Source organism: Ursus arctos, unplaced genomic scaffold (assembly GCF_023065955.2).
Source record: "Ursus arctos isolate Adak ecotype North America unplaced genomic scaffold, UrsArc2.0 scaffold_16, whole genome shotgun sequence".
Lineage (NCBI taxonomy): Eukaryota > Metazoa > Chordata > Mammalia > Carnivora > Ursidae > Ursus > Ursus arctos.
Window position 1 is genome coordinate 12,133,071 of NW_026622830.1, and position 21,160 is coordinate 12,154,230.

The 21,160-nt window shown below is 44.6% G+C and overlaps 1 protein-coding gene across 1 annotated transcript in view; it reads right to left on the bottom strand.

Annotated features, from left to right (window-relative positions):
- ARFGEF2 (ADP ribosylation factor guanine nucleotide exchange factor 2) overlaps window positions 1–21,160 on the bottom strand; it is a 93,007-nt gene that overhangs the window by 48,566 nt on the left and 23,281 nt on the right. The window contains exons 7-14 of the mRNA XM_026503689.4: window positions 12,046–12,114; window positions 9,810–9,961; window positions 7,085–7,215; window positions 5,728–5,962; window positions 4,968–5,067; window positions 4,106–4,245; window positions 1,440–1,548; window positions 590–773 (exon numbers count right to left, since the gene is read on the bottom strand). Coding sequence (XP_026359474.1) covers window positions 590–773; window positions 1,440–1,548; window positions 4,106–4,245; window positions 4,968–5,067; window positions 5,728–5,962; window positions 7,085–7,215; window positions 9,810–9,961; window positions 12,046–12,114 — 1,120 coding nt within the window. The remainder of the gene's footprint in view (window positions 1–589; window positions 774–1,439; window positions 1,549–4,105; window positions 4,246–4,967; window positions 5,068–5,727; window positions 5,963–7,084; window positions 7,216–9,809; window positions 9,962–12,045; window positions 12,115–21,160) is intronic.

Below are 21,160 nucleotides of genomic sequence, written 5' to 3' on the forward strand. Positions count from 1 at the left end.
ATGTATTTGTGTGTGTGAGAGACTGGAAAGAAACACATTAAGATGTACCAATGCTTGTACTAATGATGGTGTGCTTATGAGAGAATGTCATTTTTCAAAGATACACGGCTGAGGTATTACGGTGGGTGCAAATTACTTTCAAATGGTTCAGAAAAAAATATACATAGATAACGCTAACAAGGCAAGAGTTATTTCTTCCGTATGTTGGAACTATTCAAAAGATATAGTTGGAAAATTGCTACCAATGGTGATTTCCTTTAGATAATAATTTTGTGACTGATTAAACATTCTTGCTTCATGCTTTTATTTTCTAAATTGGTTTAATTTCTTGCATTAGATAAAATAAAAATTAAAAGACCAGGCATCGACTACACAAAGCTATTAAATTTCAATCTCAATCTGCCTCCCCCTCTTCTACTCTCTCACTCACTCACTCACTCTGCCTGGCTCAGTCAGGCTTGGCTGCGAGTGCCAGCACTGGTCTTTGTAACAGGCATTCCCCTAGTGCAGTCAGTCCCCAGGTTCCCAGAGAACACGTGGCTTTGTCAGAGGCCCCAAGAGATTCAGCCAGAGTAGCAGCCATACTCACAGCTCGATGCCGTGTTCGATAATTTCCTTTTGTTGCTTGATGACCTCAAACTGCTCCGGATCATCCTGGACAGCCATCTGGGTCCCCGAGGACACTGTGGACTCCATGGATGTCACACTGCTCCGTCTTGCCATGTCAAGGCCTTTCCCATCCCCCAGTTCCTGATCTGTGGGCCTCTCCTGACCTGCAACGACATAAAAGCAAAGGAAACCAAATCAACACACGGGATACAGACACACCTGAGCTCAGGTCTGGCTCTGTAGTTCCCTTTCCCAGAGCTGTAACAATGACGTTTCTACCCTAAGAGTCGTAAGCATGAAACTTTGATATCGCTCACGTACTTTACTTAAAAATTTATTTTTGTGGAACCTGATGAGCTAATTTCAAAATTCACATAAAAGAACAGAAGTACAAAAACTGTCAAGACACTTGAAGAACAACGAATAGGAAGACCTATCCTAACAGGTATCAAACTCACTCAAGAACTCAAGGCATCTGAAAAGTGTGGTATTGGTGCAAGAACAGACAAATCCATAGAATGGAACAGAAAATTCAGAAACAGACTTACACGGGGAAATCTGGTGAATCATAAAGATGGTGCTTCAAGGTGGTGAGGGGAGGAGAGACGACTAAAAAAATCAGAACAACTGTCTCTCCATTTGGGAAAATGACATCAGAGCGTAACTCACACTATTCCCCCCCACCCCCAATTCCAGATGGATTAAAAAGCAGAAGCTTTAAGGTAGTCAGCAAACTAAAGTGTTTTGCTAGTTCTAAGAAAGCGACACAAGGACGACTTTCCCAACAGCCGTGATGGGAATGGAGGTGGTGATGCAGCAAGCCTTCTCACCGAGGCTGGTCTGGTGGTTGGGATTCACATACAAGTCTTTGCTCCACTCCACCATGCACTTGAGAATGGACACGAGGCACTCCAAACCTTTCTTCCTCAGACTGAGCTCCTGAAGGACAGAAGGGACATGGCACAGAGATTTAACAGATAAACTGAGTGCAGACATCTATGGGACTCTTAGGGAATTCTGTGAGAATACGAGATAATCACTTGATATTCAGTGCTATTGAGCACAGAACCCAAGGAAAAGTTAACAGGTGATTAAGTATTAAGAGTTCATTGCAAAAACCCTGAAAATCTCTAAAGCTGTTCATTACAAACACCCTAGTAGAAAAATAGTAGGAGATGTGTGCTTTCCTAAAAGGAACAGTGTTATCTAGATTTTTTTCTTTTTAAGTAAACTCTATGCCCAACACGGGACTTGAACTCATGACCACCACATCAAGAGTTGCATGTTTTACCTACTGAGCCAGCCGGGTGCCCCAAGTGTTATCTGGATTTTTAAAAGGAAGTTATTTCATTGCTTGTGTAATTTGAAAAACACTTAAGACACTTTCCTTTTTAACAAACCAATAGGGTTGGGGTGCCTGGGTGGCTCAGGTGGTTAAGTGTCCGCCTTCGGCTCAGGTCATGATCCCAGGGTCACTGAGCCCCGCATTGCGCTCCCTGCTCAGCAGACAGCCTGTTTCTCCCTCTCCTGATCCCCTTGCTTTGTGCTCACTCTCTCTTTTTCTGTCAAATAAATAAACAAAACCTTTAAAAATAAATAAATAAACCAATAGGGTTGTGGTGCCTGGGTGCTTCAGTTGGTTAAGCATCCGATGCTTGGTTTCGGCTCAGGTCATGATCTCGGGGTCATGAGACTGAGCCCCACATCAGGCTCAGCACTTAGTACAGAGTCTGCTTGGGATTCTCCCTCCCATTCTCCCTCCCCCTCTATTCCTTCCCTCCCCTCGCACACATGCACACATGCACGCTCTCTCAAATACATAAAATCTTGGGAAAAAATTGCTTAAAATACATAAAAATTAAAAATCAACAGGGTCTTAACCAGTGACCTCCCCCCCCCGCCAAAAAGAGAAAGAACTGTACATCATGCAACAAATGAGTGGTTCTGTACACATTCTTACCCTCTTTTTTTTTTTCTTTTTTTTAAAGATTTTATTTATTTGACAGAGAGAGAGACAGCCCGCGAGAGAAGGAACACAAGCAGGGGGAGTGGGAGAGGAAGAAGCAGGCTCCCAGTGGAGCAGGGAGCCCAATGTGGGGCTTGATCCCAGAACGCTGGGATCACGCCCTGAGCCAAAGGCAGACGCTTAACGACTGAGCCACCCAGGCGCCCCCATCCTTACTCTTCAAACACTCACAAATGCGTTCCATTTTAAGGCTTGCCCTACAAATAAATAAAAATACTAATTTTTTAAAAAGTAGCGTTTCTTAAATAATTGTATGTGAATCACAGACAACCCAAATATATGCAAATATTTTCTACTCAAAACAGTACCTAAGGAGGCACAGATCTCTCTGTGAGTCTAATGACAGCGATGGACCTTCTAGGGAAAATGCCCTTACACCAAAATTCTACATGATTCCAGGCAGCTCACAGACCTTCTGACCAGTTCGTTCAGAGACCTTAGCTTAAAATCCTCTTCTCTGTGTGGGCCCTCCAATGAGGCAATTGGATAAGACACAATTTCCTTTGCCCTACTGGAGCCTAGGATCCTGTTTTCATATAAGCTTTGGAAAGGTGACTGAGAGTGAACTGACTTCCTACAGGTCTCGGCTCAAATGTCACCTTCTCAAAGAAACTACCTTTGTGACCCCATTAAAAATGACAGCACCCTCATTTCCAGCACCCCCTTATCCCTGCTTTAGTCTTTTCTGCAGCTTACTTCTCCACTGTTGGCTTGTAAATGTGACCACAGCAGTTGTGCACATTCACGCGCACTGCGTTTTGTTCCCCTGCTGAATCCCAGCACCAGGGACAGTGCTGGCCTGGCACACCGCGGTGCTCAATAAATGTTTACTGAGATGAACGCACTTTATTATTTTTTTCAAATAAAAATGGGTCCTTAAAAATAAAAATCCACGCTGGCCATGGAGCCTAATACAGGGTTTGAACTCACAACCCCAAGATCAAGACCTGAGCTGAGAGATCAACAGTCAGACACCTAACCAACTGAGCCACCCAGACACCCTGAAACAATGCACCTTAAATATAAATGGGGGGGGGGCACCTGGGTGGCTCAGTCGGTTAAGCGGCTGCCTTCTGCTCAGGTCATAATCCCAGGGTCTTGGGATGGAGCCCTGTGTCAGGCTCTCATGCTCTGCAGGGAGTCTGCCCCTCTCTCTCTCTCTGACCCTTTCCCCCCCAGCTCATGCTCTCGCTGCACTCTTGGAGATGGATAAATTAAAAAATCTTTAAAAATACATATATAGGGGCGCCTGGGTGGCACAGCGGTTAAGCGTCTGCCTTTGGCTCAGGGCGTGATCCCGGCGTTATGGGATCGAGTCCCACATCGGGCTCCTCTGCTGGGAGGCTGCTTCTTCCTCTCCCACTCCCCCCTGCTGTGTTCCCTCTCTTGCTGTCTGTCACATAAATAAATAAAATCTTTAAAAAAATAAATAAAAATACATATATAAATGGGTGTTTTCAGTGTTTTTACCTGTAGAGGTGTCATTCCCAGCTCATGTCCACTTCTTCCCTGAGCGATTTTGGATAAATCATTCACGAGGCGCTCAAAAATGTTAGCGGCATTTAAATCACAGTCGTAGTTGACATAAATATCTACAACACACTGGGCGTCTTGAAAAATAACAAAGAGATATGAGAAATTCTGATACAACAGACACAGCAGTTACGTTTTTTTATTCAATGAGATTCCTTTTTCAAAAATGCTTCCCACTGAATCACTGACTCAGATAGCCAAGCCTCCCTCAGGAAACGTGTGTCAGATGTACCAGAAGTCGGGGGAGGCCCTCTTCTGAGGCCTGCCCCAGCACTAACTGGAATCTTGAGCAGCTCACCTCTCCAAGGCTCACTTCCCTCATAAGAATGGGATAACGATTGCCCGATCCACCTCTCAAGGTTGTTGTCACGTATGGAATTCTATTTGATGACAGACGAGTGGGAGGCTTGGTTGACAGCCACACAATTGTACGGTGATAAGGCAAAACCGAACCGACCTTAGCATCCAACCAAGGGTTGGCAGCGCCAATACCTTGGACTCTGTGACTAACAAAGTGTTCGGTTTGTAGGTGGATTTTGCAGGATTAGGAGGCTTCCCAGGATGTGGGACTTTCTGTGTGGAGACCACAAAGTGCAGGGCAAACCAGACTGAGCTGGTCATCCTCTAAGGGAGAAGTGGAGCCGGACTAGAGGTTAGGTTAGCATTAGCCTTTAAGGTGAGGCTTTCCAAGTGCTGTATTAAAACTCTAAAAGCAGGAGGTAAACAAAGGTCTCAATCTGGATTTTGGAAAAGTATTTCTGGGTAAGTCAACGGATGAGCACCCGCAGAGTAAAAATACCTGCACAGATCCTTGTCAGAGTCTGAATGACCATCCACCTGTGCTCAAAAGAACTTGTTGATGTTTCTAATATGTTCAGGAAAATCTCTTTGAAAAACACCTACATGACATGAAGACAGAGGGGGACACCAATTAATACCATTTAAATTAGGGCTCAAAACCCCCAAAGGCTTTAGGGAACAGGCAGCTCCGACGAGTGAGGTAGCCTGGAGAGAAGTAAGAGAGCAGTGTGCACACACACACTGCTGAGGCACGTCGGAGGCCTGGCCTCCTGTGGGAATGGCTAGCCGGGCGGGACCACTGCGACCTGGAGGACGGAGGCCCCCCTAGAGGAGCACATGCTCCTCAGCAACCAGCGAGAGCTGAGCCTAGTGTTACAATCCCGAGAGAAACCAGAAATCTGGATTTTCATGTAAAATGAAAGGAAAATGACTTCTCAATTTGCCAACTAATTCAGGTTATCTCAAATAATTTAGAGGCTAAACAATGATGTTTAGAGGACTGAGCCCAGCACATGGGCCACTCGATTTAAACTTTTGGTTAAAATGAAGGCATGCAAGATTTGGGGGCAGGAACTTTTAGGAAAAGGTATTCTCTCATTCATTCAAAAAAGTTCTTCTCTGGGGTGTCAGCAAGTAGACCATGTAAGTCTAGTTAACTCTTTGTGTAGAAGCATTATACAAAAAAAAAAAAAAAGAAACAACAAAAAACCAAAACAAAACAAAAAGAACCCCCACAAAAATCATTTTGGACCCCATACCTCTATTTGCATTTTCAAGTGCATTTTGAAGTTTGACAGAAGAGTAAGAAAAATGGCAAGAGAGAGCTCGAAGACATCAGGCACTGAAGAGACACCGTTTTTGGACAACGCCACACAGAGATACTGCTTGATTGCGTTGACGAACATCTCATGAGTCCTGAAGACGGGGCCGGCGTTCTGCAGCACGGACAGGAGCAGCTGCAGGGAAACCACCTTGGAACGCAGCTCGTGGGATCTGGCACAGGAAGGGAAGGACGGGGACAGCGCTAAAAGATTCGATTTTAAATGGTGTGTTTCTTGAGAAGCCCTCGCTCCTCTACCAGCGAGCAGAATTTTCTGAGAGCCAATGAGTTAAGAATTGGCACCTAGATGCCAAGAGCCAGAGGGCAGATGGCATGAGGTGGGTCCTTCTGGGACCTGCAGGCCCATGAGGACAAGAGCAGCCAACTCCTACTATCCTTTTCCTCTCCCTGCCATAAAACAGGGTATTTAGCAGGAACAAAGTAAGTATAAAGCGACTCCAGAGAGCTGGTTCTGCAACTGACCATCACAGCTGTGAGACTAAACCCTGCGTCCTGCTCTGTCTCTGCGCACAAACAGAAACAGTGCTCTTGATCCACCTGCCTCACATTCTCCACCCTCCCCACAAAGCCAGAAAGACAGAAATTGTCCTGAGTCACCTCCTTAATGGTCATCATGTCTCAACAGAAGAGCTGAGGATTATTATTAGAGACTAACAATAAAAGTGACAATAAAACACAAAGTGCAGGGCCCCCCACTCAGGATGCGATTATATCACTTTATGTAACTGATCCTGTATGACGATTTCCCACATCCCATTTTTCAGGGGAGGTTCAGTAAGGCAGATGGCTGTGGAGGGGCTTTCAAGCGAGCCAGGAGTATAAATGCGGCTCTCTGGCCCCAAAGCGCTATCCTCTCTGCAGTAACTGGTTCACTCCGAAGAAAGGTTTGGCTTCTCTGGGTTGCAGCTGGGGCTTAAATCTGTACCCATGGAGCAGAGGTTTTCCACGAGGGCAGGGAAGTGAGGTTTGTCCACATCCCGCCTCTGCCCACCCTGCACCAGATTAAATTCATTAGTCAGGGAAAAAGAGGGTGCACGTTCAATATAATAACTCTTTTTTGCATATAAACCAAGGAAAGCAACACTGGGCAAAATCTTGGTGTGGACACAGAGACAATCCATTATGAAAGAGCTGTAGGGACAGCAGGAGTCTGAAAAGCTGTAAATTCCTGCATTCACACCAACCAAGGGACAGGGCACTGGGGTTTCCTGGAACCCCCAACATCCTCCTGGGTCGTCTGGGTCATACGCGGCCAAGAACTACTGTCTGCTTACTTTGGATCTGGGGGGCCTTCAGCAAGGGGTTTCATGGACAGCTTGCAAAGGGAGCGAAACACCAGGAAGGCGTCCTTCTGCAGGATGTGAGAGAACCTAGCGGCCACTTGATGTCCCTGTGCATCTGATTCCTAGGGTTAGAAAAAAATAAGAGAAAAATCAAGGGGTCAAAACAAAAGAACTCTTTTTCAAATATAAGGAATGTAATTATCTCATGGAAATTTAAAATTCTGTTATTTATTCAATGGGGAAGTGAGGAATGTGGGGGAGGGGACAATATGCCAAAATCAGAGCTATGGGGGAGTCATTTTAGCAATTCTAAAACCTTGTTCCTTGTCCTTCAAAAAGTGGGTATGGATGGCTTAAAATGATAAACGAGCAAACGTTAAACCGTTAAAAATCTAACACAAATACAGCTGACCCTTGAACAACACGGATTTGAACTGCATGGGGCCACTTACACGTGGATTTTTTTCAATAAATACAGTACAGTACTGTAAATGTATTTTCTCTTATGATTTTCTTTTCTCTACTTTACTGTAAGAATACAGTATATAATACATATATGAAATATGTGTTAATCCATTGTTTATACTATTGGTAAGGCCCCGGTCAACAGTAGGCTCTCAGTAGTTAAATTCTGGGGGAGTGAAAAGTGAAATGCAGATTTTCGGCTGCATGGGGAGGGGGAGGTCAGTGCCCCTAGCCCTCGCATTATTTAAGGGTCATGTGTATAAGTAATTATATTAGCTTGGATAGCAGTATTTCTAAGAACACTACTGCAGGATAGATGGGGGAAAAATGATAGGCATTTTAAAATATACTTCTTTAATTAAAAAAGTAAGCTACATTAAAAAAATAAAAATAAATATTTGTAACATATGACAAAGACTAATATGCTTGACATACAAAAAGTTCTTATAATTCATTAAGGAAATACAGAAACCTTCCACCCAATGGAAAAAAAGGCAAAAATACATGAATAAGCAATTCGCTAAGAAATGCAAATGGCAGGTAAACCTAAATAATCTTATTACTAATTATTAAGGCGGGCTCTTTCTCCCATCAGACCAGCAAAATTTGGAATGAAGGCTATTGCCCAGTTTTAATGAGGGAATGGGGAAATGAGCGCTGATAGCCTACAGGTGGGCAGAGACTCGAGCATTACCTTCCCAGCGGGCTAATGTGATGTTAAGGAACGAAAGCCTTAAAGCTTCCAACTCGTGACCCAGCAATATCACTTGGAATTTATCCTAAAGAAAAAATTAAGGATGTGCACAAGATTTATCTATAAGGATGCTCATTATAGAAGTATTTCCTGTGATAAAAAAACTGAAGTAACATAAAAACCTAACAGGGAATTGGTAAAACAGATTATGGCAATCCACAGGACAGAATTTGACATGACCGCTAAGACAATTAGTCAGGTCTGTATGCACTGATGTGGAAAGATGTCCATAAAACAAAGCAAGTCACAGCCTAGCATATTAGGCAAGAGTCCTTCGTACAGATTTGAGTACATCCCTGTAAGTGCATTCTTAATGGAGATGACATAATCCAATGGGGACTGCTACAGACTGAATGCTGTGCCCTCTCCACCTCCACTCACAGGTTGAATCTAATTCCCAAAGTGATGGTTTCTGGAAGTGGGGCTTTTGGGAGGTGATTACATCAAGAGGGAAGAGTCCTTGTGAACGGTATTAGTGTCCTTAAGAAGACAGCCATTTATGAATCAGGAAATAGGCCCTCACCAAACACCAAAACTGCCGATACCTTGATCTCGGACTTCCCAGCCTCCAGAACTTTGAGAGATAAATTGCTATTGTTTATAAGCCACCCAACCTATGGTATTCTGTTACAGCAGCCCAAATAGACTAAGACAGGGACAGGTATTGGTTCTTGGTGGAGGGGTCTCCGGGGGGTGGGGGTGGAAAAAATCTTATTCTTTGTACGTATAGAGCACAGATACGTGTATAATCATAAACAGATACCCAGTTCCAGTCGTTTTAAAATTCATGAAAGGGGGAGGTGCATCAGAAAAAGCAATCTATAAAAAGGCTGGGGGGGGGGCGCTGCTAATGTGAAAGATTGAGAAACACCAGTGAAAAGGTGCAGAGAGTGGGTTCAGGTGGGATGTTAACATCATATTTCTCCCTGTTTCGCGTGTTTATACATAGCATTTTCAAGAAAACAACAAAGCTATTTAAAAAAAAAATAATGTGGCGACAGATCTATGGGTCTGAAAGGATGTTCATAATATACACTAAGTTTCAAAAGCAGGTTACAAAACAGAAGCATGTCATGTGATTACATTTAAGTGGAAAAATATGAGGAGAGAAAAATCTAGAAGGACATAAAATGTTAACAAGGGCTATCTCTAGGTTAAGGGATTATGGATGACTTTTATTTCCCTATTTTTCCTTCTCTGCATTTTCTTCTTCTTCTATAATGAATGTATAATGAGAGAGAAGAGAAAAGCCCAGAAAATCTCAGTTTTTAAAAGTCCGAATACACAAGGTTTAATAACGATGCTATGTATACCCAACAGCAGCACATTCCAAGAATGGGACCTCCTAATCCAGAGCGTATCAGGCCAGGACTGTGTGACTAACTGAAGAGGGTCAGCTGGTTTTCACTCGTGTCTTCTGCTAGAGACTTAATTCTGCATCTTCTAAAGAAGTAAAACTCCGCACGGGTCTGTATAGGAGGAGGATCCCCAACGTACCAGATTATCCGCCGACGACAAGGACTGCCTGTCGTCTGCTATCCCGTTGGTCTGTGAATTGTCATCAGCTGCTGGGGGAACAGCACATTCCTGGCACTCCAGTTCACCCAGGACCCGCTCGGGTTCTGTCAGGCCGTGCTTTTGTGCTGCTTCTTAAAACACGAGTGCAAAAATCATCACCAAATTAGTACTTATCCCAAAAGGTCTGACACCAGGGAGAAGCTATTCACATCACCTTCCAGCTCCTGCTTTTTCCCCTTTCTCTTTGCCACCGCCTTGGAGACTGACCTAATTTTGAAAAAGGCTTGACCAAAGTGGTGCTTAGGCTTTACAGGTGTCTATTATCCACGCCCCACTCCCCAGAGGTTTCATTCATACTGCAGTCCATGTCAGTGGTGCCTCTAGAGCTGAGCAAGATAGCAGCCCTGCCCATCCCTGTCTACTTCTGGAAAAGGTTAGAAGCAGCCGAACATGAAAAGCACAGATTTTTAAAAAATGTTACCAATACAGGGGTTAGAGCAGAAGAGCCATGTAAATGAAAAGAGTTGGCAGTTATGAGCGAAGACCTCAGTCACACGGGGGAAAAAAAAAAAAAGTAGACCTGAGCTTCCTGGCGGCCATGTGAAAAAGGGAAAGATAAAGAATTAAAATTATTCTATTTTAAAGACATTGCTACCAGAACATACATTCTACATTCTATTAAGTATTTTTATTTAATTCTACATTAAATAAATAATGAAATCTATGAATACAGATTGGCGGTAATCAACAAAAGGATAGGGCTTAGGGGCGCCTGGGTGGCTCAGTCGTTAAGCATCTGCCTTCGGCTCAGGACGTGATCCCAGGGTCCTGGGATCGAGCCCCGCATTGGGCTCCCTGCTCCGCTGAGAGCCTGCTTCTTCCTCTCCCACTGCCCCCGCTTGTGTTCCCTCTCTCGCTGGCTATCTCTCTCTGTCAAATAAATAAATAAAATCTTTAAAAAAAAAAAAAAAAAGGTTGGGCTTAGAGCAGTGAGTCAAACTTCTTTGACTGTGACCCTCAGTAAGAAATACATTTTAAAAATCATGACTCCTGGGATGCCTGGGTGGCTCAGTTGGTTAAGTGTCTGCCTTTGGCTCAGGTCATGATCCCCGCATCCTGGGATCAAGCCCCACATCAGGATCCCTGCTCAGTGTGGAGCCTGCTTCTCCCTCTCCCACTGCTCGTGTTCTCTCTTCGCTATGCCTCTCTGACAGATAAATAAAATCTTAAAAAAAAATCATGACCCAGTATACACGTGCATATGATAACTGAAGAACACGTTTCATGAAATAATGCTTAATGTTACCATGTGTGATGCAGTTTGTATTCTATTTTCATTTTATTCTCTTGCTTAGGAAATGCCAATTGTGGGGCACCTGGATGGCTCAGTTGGTTAAGTGTCTGCCTTGGGCTCAGGTCATGATCCTGGGTCCTGGGATCGAGCCCCAGGCACCCTGCTTAGTGGGGAGCCTACTTCTCCTTCTTCCTCTTCCTTCTGCCCGTCCCCCTGCTTATGCTCTCTCTCAAATAAACAAAATCTTAAAAAAAAAAAAAAAAAAAAAAAAAAAAGAAATGCTGATTGTAACTCCTTGTTAAATTAATGATTTCTTGACCCGTTAATGGTTTATTGACACTGGAGCTAAGTGTTCAACACATAGCCATTTACCTAAGATTTGGGGGGGGAAAAAAAAAAACTCATCCAATAGTCATTCTGACTCTCCGAGTTTAATTCCACTGAAACCACACCATAAAACTGAGGGAGCTATGAATGAAGTCTAACAAAACGAACAAAGCTTCCCTGTGCATCTGATAGCGCTGACGCTGGGACTGTCCCCTTGACACATCAGTGGCTAACCATGAACATTCAACAGCCATGGGCACCACCTCAGGATTCACAGCCACTCCTGGAAAAAGCTGGCTATATCTGGGAGTGGCCTCTGTCTTCCACGTGGAGCACCCAAATTCAGCATCATCAGACTGTGCTGAACACAGCCCCGATGAGAATAAAATTAATCCCTAAAAAGACGCTTCTTTTTTAGGTATTTAGAAATATCTTTCACAGATATTTCTGAATTCCACATGAAAGACAGGCAGATACGAGCAGACTCAGTTTCCATGACTTCACTGGGGGTGGGCACTCCACCACTAAAATTAACTGGCCAAGGACTTTTTTGGAACAGCGAGGAGGAGGACAGGCTGAGCTCTTGGTTCTTACCTTTAACAGCAGACGTGACCACATCTTCTAAGATCTCCTTCACCACTTCCTGGGCTCCGTCATCAGTCCCTACACACACCCAAAGACACAAACACGAACATGTGGGTATTTCCCAGGGAAGCAAAGGAAGGGGGAAAAGGAGGTCACATCTCAGGAGGCAAACGGGGCAAACAAGTCCTCTCCAAAGCCAAATCTCATTATGCCAAAAGAAAACAAGTCCTGTGCAATCTGGAAACTCTTAGGCAGCATCTGCTATGACTTTGAGTTTCCCTCTGTGGATCACTCTTCCTTCCTAAGGCCCTCTCCACCACCCTCGAGTTGGAGGCAGGAGCTGGACCGTACCCAGCTATGCTTCTTAGCAGAACAAAAGATGGAGCTTTCTCTTGTGCCTTTACCTCGGGCACCCCAGAGCCTTGGGAAGTGACACGCCTCCTGCTGCTTCGCTTCCTCCACACTCAGAACCCAGAACTCAGCATGAGACTTCTAATGCGGTCGCTGAGGATTTACTGTATTTTAAATCGAATTTTTCTGTCGACTGTTAACTGCTTACGTGGAAGAGCTTCGGCACCAGCCGTTCTGGGAGAACGAATCCACAGTCTTGGACTAGACTTTAAGGAGTAAACATGAGTGATTTCTCAAACATCACATTGACCAAAAAGGCCAACACATAAAACAACCAAAATAAGCTTTCACATTCTTCCCGAATGAGGCCTTTCAATCCAGCCCCTACTTTTATGAGTTCTGTGTTTGATCCACAAGGTCCTGGAGAGCAGTACAAAGTATTTCCATTTCCACTGAGCAGCGGACCCACCCAAACTACTTATCTGCCCCTCCCCCGAAGCTTCTCCGAGGAACGACTGATAAATAAAACCACCACCGTAACTATTTAGAAGGATAAGTCAATCTCTGTGGAAAACGTGGATGTTGCATGCTTTTCTTAGAGGGTGAAAAAGAACTCGAACGGAAGTTAGGAAAGTGGGTGGCCATGGTTATGATCTCGGCACCCACGTCTTCGTCTAAACAACGTGGCTTAGGCTAGATGGGTGTGTGAGCACGCTTCAGGCGCTCTCGGGCCACCTTCGTCATGTTTGCTGTTTTCACCAACACGAGGATCAGTACGTCACACACGTACAGTTACCAGCGCTCTTCATGCTGACTCACCTCAGGCAAGAACGTTCACAAGACCGCAGGCTTCACGCACCAATTATATTTTCTGAACATGTTAAAATCAATGTGTAACTATGAAAATCAACACTGTTTACCAACGAGCTGCCTAAAACCGTCTCATCTACATATGACAGGGTATTTCCAAGTTCCTTTCCGGGTCCAACACTCTCCAGCGCCACGATTTAGTACCAGGATGACGACAGCTGCTCGTCTGTACCGTACATTCCACCCCGAGCATGCCAGCATGCCGAATGCGTGTCACCGGGGGAGCTGCATCAGAGACTGTCAGGTGGAGGCTGCTGGGGACACCTGGTCTGCAAGCAGGCGCTCTGCAGCCTCTGCACTGCTTCCCCCCACCCAGCTTTACGGAGGTACAATCGACAACGAAGACCTGCATGTATACTGAAGGTGCACAACCCGATGATCTGATGTATGTGTACACTGTGAAATGGTCACTACAATCAAGCTAATTAACACCCCATCACCTCACACGGCTACTGTTATGCTCGTTCTTCGTGTGTGGTGAGAACACGTAAGATCAACACTCAGCAAATTTCAAGCCTACGGCCCAGTACTGTTAACTACGGTCACACTGCTACACGTCACATCTCTGGAACTCCGCATCTTACATAACAAGCTCTGTAACCCTGACCAGCATCTCCCCATTTCTCTAACCACCCTTCTACATTCTGTGCCGACGAATCTGACTCCTCTAGGCACCTCATATATGTGGAATCATGCAGTATTTGTCCTTTTATGACTGGCTTCTTTCACTTGGCGTAATGTCCTCCAGGTCCATCCATGTTGTTACAAATGGCAGGATGTCCTTCTTTTTAAAGGCTGAGTAATATTCCCGTGTGTGCGTGCATACGTGTGCATGTGTGCTTTATGCATTCATCTTCTGACATTCACGTCATTTCCGCATCTTGGCTATTGTGAATAATGCTGAACAGGGAAGTGCAGATGATCTCAAGATCCTGATTATATTCCCTTTGAAGATATACCTAGAAATGAGCCTTCTCCATCACAAAGTAATTCTATTTTTAATTTTCTGAGGAACCTCCATACTGTTTTCCATATCGGCCGTACCAATTTACATTCCTGCAACAGGGCACAAGGGCTCCCCTCTCTCCACATGCTCCCCAGCACTTGTCCTTCATCTTTCTGATAACAGTCATCTGACAGAGGTGAGGTGGTATCTCCTTGTGGTTTTGATTTGCATTCCCCTCATGATTAGTGAAGCTGAGCACCTTTTTAAGTATCTGTTGGCCATTTGTATCTGTTGGCCTTTTGAGAAATGTCTGTTCAGGTCCTTTGTCCATTTTTCAATGGATTATTTGTTTTTTTGCTATTGAGTTGTAGGAGTTCCTTGTATATTTTGGATATTTACTCCCTATCAGATATATGGTTTGCAAACAGTTTCTCCCACTCCACAGGATGCATTTAAACTCTGTTGATTGTTTCATTGGTTGTGCTTATGGACTGTTCTGTTTTGTTTTTTTAATTTGAATTAGCTGCGAACACTTAAAAAATTGGGAGACATGTCATAAAAATCCAGATCTGGCTTCTATTAAGAAAAAGATTATCTGGCAACAATAGGCCACAGTGACTGGAACCAAGAGCAGCTGCCCCCTTTAGCCAAGGCGTGAACTCTAGAGATGTCCTGGTGCCTCAGTCCTTGCCACTGAGGACAGGTGTCATTACAGTGAGCAGGAAATTGACACAGGACTCTGTCAAGAGTGGGGAAAATGGGACACTGACAGGGTTGGGTGTCTGAAAGACATCAGAGAGAAAATGTTCCCTTGTGGAAGTGACTTCAACACGGTGAGGAAGAGTGAAGGCTCCAGAGCCAGTGTGTCTGGCTCAGGTCCCTGCTCTGCCACTTCCCAGTGTAGGGATTAATGTCATGTCACCTCTCCAAGCCTCAGTTCCCTCAGTTCCCTGAACAAGGATGATTTCAACCTCACTTACCTCATGGGACTTTGTGAGAATTGAATAAAATAATACCTGGAAAGCATTTAAAATGCTACTTGAAGAGTGAGGACTCAAATGTTAATTTTTCTTTGGCCCGTAGAGTATGATTGTGCTAAGACATTCATGATGCCTTCATGAGAGAGGCCCTCTCATTTCTCTTTCTTTCTTTTTTTTAAATTTAAATTCAATACCCAACATATAGTATATCATTAGTTTTTGATACAATGTTCAATGATTGATTAGTTGCATGTAACACCCAGAGCTCATCACATCACATGCCCTTTTAAAATATTTATTTTAAAGAGAGATAGACATAGAGCACATGCATGACTGAAAGCAGGGGCAGAGGGAGAGGAAGAGAGAGAAAGAGAGAGAGACAGAGAAGCAGACTCCCCACTGAGTGCAGAGCCCCACACAGGGCTCGATCCCAGGACTCTGAGATCATGACCTGAGCCGAAATCAAGAATTAGCCCCTTATCCTACTGAGCCACCCAGGCACCCCAAGGCCTTCTCACTTCTGCCACTTGCCTGGCCCTGGAGACTAGGTCCATATAGAAGTTTCCCAAGGAGGGGCATCTGGGTGGCTCAGTCAGTTAAGCGTCCAACTCTTGATTTTGGCTCAGGCTGCGAGATTGAGCCCCACATTGGGCTCCGCGCTGGGCACTGCTTGAGATTCTCTCTCTCCCTCTGCCCACCACACCCCCCACTCTCTCTGTCAAAAAAACCCAAATAAACAAACAAAAAACTAGACAAGAAATTTCCCACTAACCACACAGAAGGCAGTTTCGGTTACTTAAAGCCATCACTATTTTTCATTCTAAAGAGAAAAAAATGTCCTTTTTACAGGCTTAGTCAGTTGAGCATCTGCCTTTGGCTCGGGTCATGATCCCGGGGTCCCTGCTCGACCGGGAGTCTGCTTCTCCCTCTGTCCCTCCCTGTTCATGCTCTCTCTCAAATAAATAAATAAAATCTTAAAAAAAAAATAAACAGCATCAAGACCACCGTTTTTTGAGGGAATAACAGTGTTTAACTCATTTTCTTTGACAGGCTGGATCCCTAACAGCACCTGTGCAAAATCAAAATATTCTCAGGCGAGGAAGAGGTGGGAGAGTCAAGAAGCCCTAATTCCAAAAGAAGGTTCTCGTAGAGGAAGCTGCTGCTGAAGAGCCCCTAAGAGGTCCAGAAGTAGCCAGGACTCCCCACAGTATCCCCGCTCTGCTTCCCTTGCTGACGTGTCAGCCTGGGGTAGGTCTCAGAAGAGACCTTCCTGGATGACAGAATAACCACTAAGAGGTCTGCTGTGTTTAAGCTTCAAGCACGCTGTCAAAATGTTAGAAAACCAAACCAAACCAAATCCTTGCAAGGTTCAGAGTATAATGCTGGTTCCCCAGGATGTCCAGCACTCACACCTGGCCATTACTGATTGGCCATTTCACAAACTCTGTCCCTAAGAAAAATAAGAGGGTCACCTTGAATAGGTTCAGATAAAAGAAACCCTTGCTGCCATTCCCTCCCTAGCCAGCAGGAGAACCCACCCCTGTGGTGGGCATCGCCAGTTACTAACTCATACCCTGAGTCCTTACAGAGCTCTAATTTTGTTTTGGAAGGGGCTGTCCCTATATTTCTTCGCCATCCCAGCAGAAAGGGTGGCCATGTGACCAAGTTCTAGCCAATGAGGGGTAAAGCATAAATTACTGGGGATTGCATGGGCTCCTTAGGGAGGGGCATGACTCAGCTGGGAGTCTTGGAGTCCCACCCTCTTCCTCCCTCCTGCAGAACGTGACAGCATCTGGAACCATGAGGTAACCTAGAGGATGAAAGTTACATGCTAAGAATAATCAGGAAAAAATAGAAGGAATCTGAGACACACCCTCCCACACCCCTGTTTTCTGTCCAGTGAAGCAGGGGACCGTGGGGGATGTGGGTAGGTGGGGTAATAAGATGCATTCACTCATTCATTCCATCAACGAATTCAGTGCCTGTGTGTTTGGCGCTGTTCCAGGCATGTGGAATACATCACTGTTTAAAACAAAGATCCTTATCCTCACGGTGCTTACATTCTAGCTGGGATAATAACTGTTATGCTATACACTACAGCACTAGGGGAAAAGCAGAGTGGGAGGAGGCAGATGTGGAACTGGCAGGGACAAATGTGAACATATGGTGACGATAAAATGTGACATGCCTGTTTCCTAGAAACTAGGGTTTGGTTGTGTCCAATGTCCAAGCACTTGGTAATATGCAAGAATACTAAAGGAAAAAAAATCAGGGAACAAAGCTGTTTGCTGTCACATTCCAGCCACACACCAACACAGTTCCTCGATAGGAAGAAACACTTAGGCAACCTACTGTCGCAAAGTAAATGTCCATCAGGCAGCTAACACAGGGGTCGTAAACCCCTGAGCTGGAGCTGCCCTGCAAGAAGGCTGTGTCAAAAAGGAGGGAGACCTGGGGGCACATTTTGTTATTTTTATAAAGTACTGGTCTGAAACATATTTTTGTTTTGTCCACAAAAAACACTGAAATTCCTAAAGCAGAGGATCTGGGATTGCTAACATGGAAAATAGGCTCCCTTTATTCTACGCACTATTCTCACCACCTTCACACCTGATTACCATCTTAACTATTTGCTCTTTTTCTTTAACTCATTTTTTTAAGCGGAAACTTATTTGAAAGCTAATAATAATAACACACACATAGGTCCAAGCGCCAGACACTGCTCTCATTTAATTCTCACAAACCTGTAGGAAAGGTACTAGCTGTGGCCTGATTTTACACATGAGGACCGTGAGCCTTGGAGAGGTTAAAGATTCCACTCAAGGTCACGGAGCTACTACACCGTAGAGTCATGATCTGAAACCAGGCTGTCCAATCAGAATCTCCATATTGGCTGAAGGAGGATAACTTTGCTCTGTTCTAGAATACTTAAGAATTGTGTTGTTTTTTTCCCTTAAAGAATGAGACACAAGAACAAAAAATGAGCTAAGAAATCCCTAAACACACAGGTACCTGTGTGCCTACAACAGCTACTCATTAGCTATATAAATGTAAAAACGCTGGTGTCTCATACATGTTGGGAGTCAAAAAGTCAGAATCTTAAAAATGATCTTAAAAAAATAAAAGAAAATGGGAAGTGACAGTTTCTGGGCATAGGATTTCTTTTGGGTGTTAATTAAAATGTTCTAAAATTGACCGTGGTGACGACTGCACAACTCTGCGAATGTACTAAAAATAACTGAATTGTACATTTTAAAAAGCTCAACTTATGGTATACAAATTATATCTCAATAAAGCTGTTTAAAAAAAAAAAAAAAACTGACAAGAACAGCCAGGTAACAAGGAGTGTGAATGGACAAATGGGGTGGGGTCCCCTAGGAAGACTGCTGGCTGTGCCCCCAAATTCACATAAGCTAGAACGTCTCAGGCTCAAAAATCTCATTTTGTAAATTTACACAGAGTAATTTAATCCCTGTCTTGGACAGGCTGATAAGACTTATGAACTGACTGCTGATTTATCAACTTAGGATGAAAAACTAGTAAGGAGAAAGAGATGCTTAAGTCTGTTGGTGAACTGTCTCCATCCATGCAAATTTCACTGGAAGGCAAATGATCCCAGGAAGGCCATGGGGAGGATTCTCAGTAAATTAAATAGGAAAATACAGGGGCGCCTGGGTGGTGCAGTCAGTTAAGCGTCCAACTCTTTTTTTTTTTTTTTAATTTTATTTATTTATGTGACAGAGAGACAGCCAGTGAGAGAGGGAACACAGCAGGGGAGAGGGAGAGGAAGAAGCAGGCTCCCAGCCGAGGAGCCCGATGTGGGACTCGATCCCGGAACGCTGGGATCATGCCCTGAGCCGTAGGCAGACGCTTAACAACTGCGCTACCCAGGAGCCCCTAAGCGTCCAACTCTTGATTTCAGCTCAGGTCGTGATCTCGGGTTCCTGGGATCGAGCCCCATGTAGGGTTCTGTACTCAGCACAGAGTCTGCCTGGGATTCTCTCTCCCTCTCCCGCTCTTGCACTCGCTCTAAAATAGATAAATAAATCTTTAAAAAATAATAATAAAAACAAATAAATAGGAAAATGCATGTCAAGTGCCCAGTTAGCAAGCACGGTGCCGGCATGGTGACTGGAAGGTAGGGGTGGCTCCAGGATGGTGATGACGGTGACGCACCTCACAGAAGGGCAGGGTGTGTTCCCTCCATCACAGAGACACTAGAGCCCAGGCCTCTCAGTGGGCCTCCACGGCCTGGACTCCAGCCTAGGGCACCGTCTCCCTGCATGGAAATCTCCACCACCTGTCTCGGGCTATCCTTCCTCCTCAGCTTCCAAGGCTGCTCAACCTTCTTTTGAAGGACCTGTTCTTTCTTTAGAGCCGTATCTTGAGAACCAGAAGCCACTCGCTCTTTTTAAAGGTAACAGCACACTTCCGTTCCAACCCACTATTTTCGAGTTTGCTATTTGATTCTTACAGGCAGTCTGATTCCCACATTCTTGGGAGAAGCCTCGTGGGGGGCACCAAGTACTGGCAACAAAACCCACAGTGATATACTCTGTGCAAATCACTCTTTGCTTTATAGCAGAATTTTAAGTTACTGTGTTTTTGCAAAACCATCTTTTAGAAGTCAAGTTTTTTCCCCCATTCATTCAAAAAAAATGTATTTACTGAGTGTCTGCCATCAATGCTGGGCACCATGCCAGTGCTGGGAATATAATGGTGAACAGAGTGATCTAGATCTCAGCCCGGGAATAAGCGAACATGAACTCTTCAGTGATCTCAGGTAGTGATAAGTGCTATGAAGAAAATAAAAGAGGCTGATATGGCAGAAATGGGGGAGCTGCAGAGAAGGTGAGCAGTCTGAACCGAGAGACCTGAAGATAAATGGGGGCGGGGGCAGGAAGTGCAAAGGCACCAACAGCAAGCACGGCACTCTCAAGACACTGTGCTGTCAATAAGGGGGAAAGAGCTGTAAGAGCAGATGGAGAGGCAGACAGGGGCCAGGTCACACACGGCCTCGGAAGCCATGGGGCAGGGCGGGCACAGATTCCACTCTGAACGGGATCTGATAGGAACTCACCAAAGGGGTTTAAGTAGAGGGGGGCTCTGATCTAATTCATGCTTTTAAGAGATCACTTTGGCTGCCATGCAGAAAATGGGCTGTAGTGGAAGCACTCTGATGCAGCTAGAGAGATTTGCGTTTTTATCTGCACAGCTATGCTTACTACATATCAAGTGTTTAAATGTTAATATTTATTGACTGACCACAGCCTGATAAGGGTTACAGTAAAAACCTGGTCCTTGCCCTGAGAGTTTAGGAAAGCGAAGATAGCGACAGATCTGGAGGGTGGGCCAAGAGTTTCTCAGCACCTTCCCCCAGATACAGGACTGAGGACTGAGGAGACGGCAACTCTGTGCTCACCCGGAGACGTGTGCCGCTCTTGGTGGCAACTTTCTCTTTTGTCCTTTCCTTGAGTAAACTGATTCAGAAAAACCTTGCAGCAACAGCACTTGGTCTGTTCCTGTGTATGCCAAGCACGCTGATAAATAACAGAGGAACAAAAGCTGCTCACACATGCGTCCTCTCACAGGACACACTACCAACGGACACTGTTGTCAATAAAGGGACAGAAGACATGAGATAAACTAGAAAGACGGGTCAGGTATTTCATGTAGACCAAGCAGCTAGAGTGAAGAATTACTGCACAAAAATCATTTGGAAAGGTACATTCCTGAAAAAAAAATACGAATTTGAGAACTGATTCATACAAACTGCCCAGGGAAACATGCAAACACTCTGAAATAATCTTATGATAACCCAATCCGCCATTTCTTGCCTAATGTTTTGTTTACTTTAAGACTATAATCAGGTGTGGGATGTCTCTTTCATTTAAAAAAGCAAACAAAAACACGTAAGGTACTAAGTCACCACAGAAGAAAACAAAGTTATCTCTCTGTCCATCTCTAAGTCCACCCC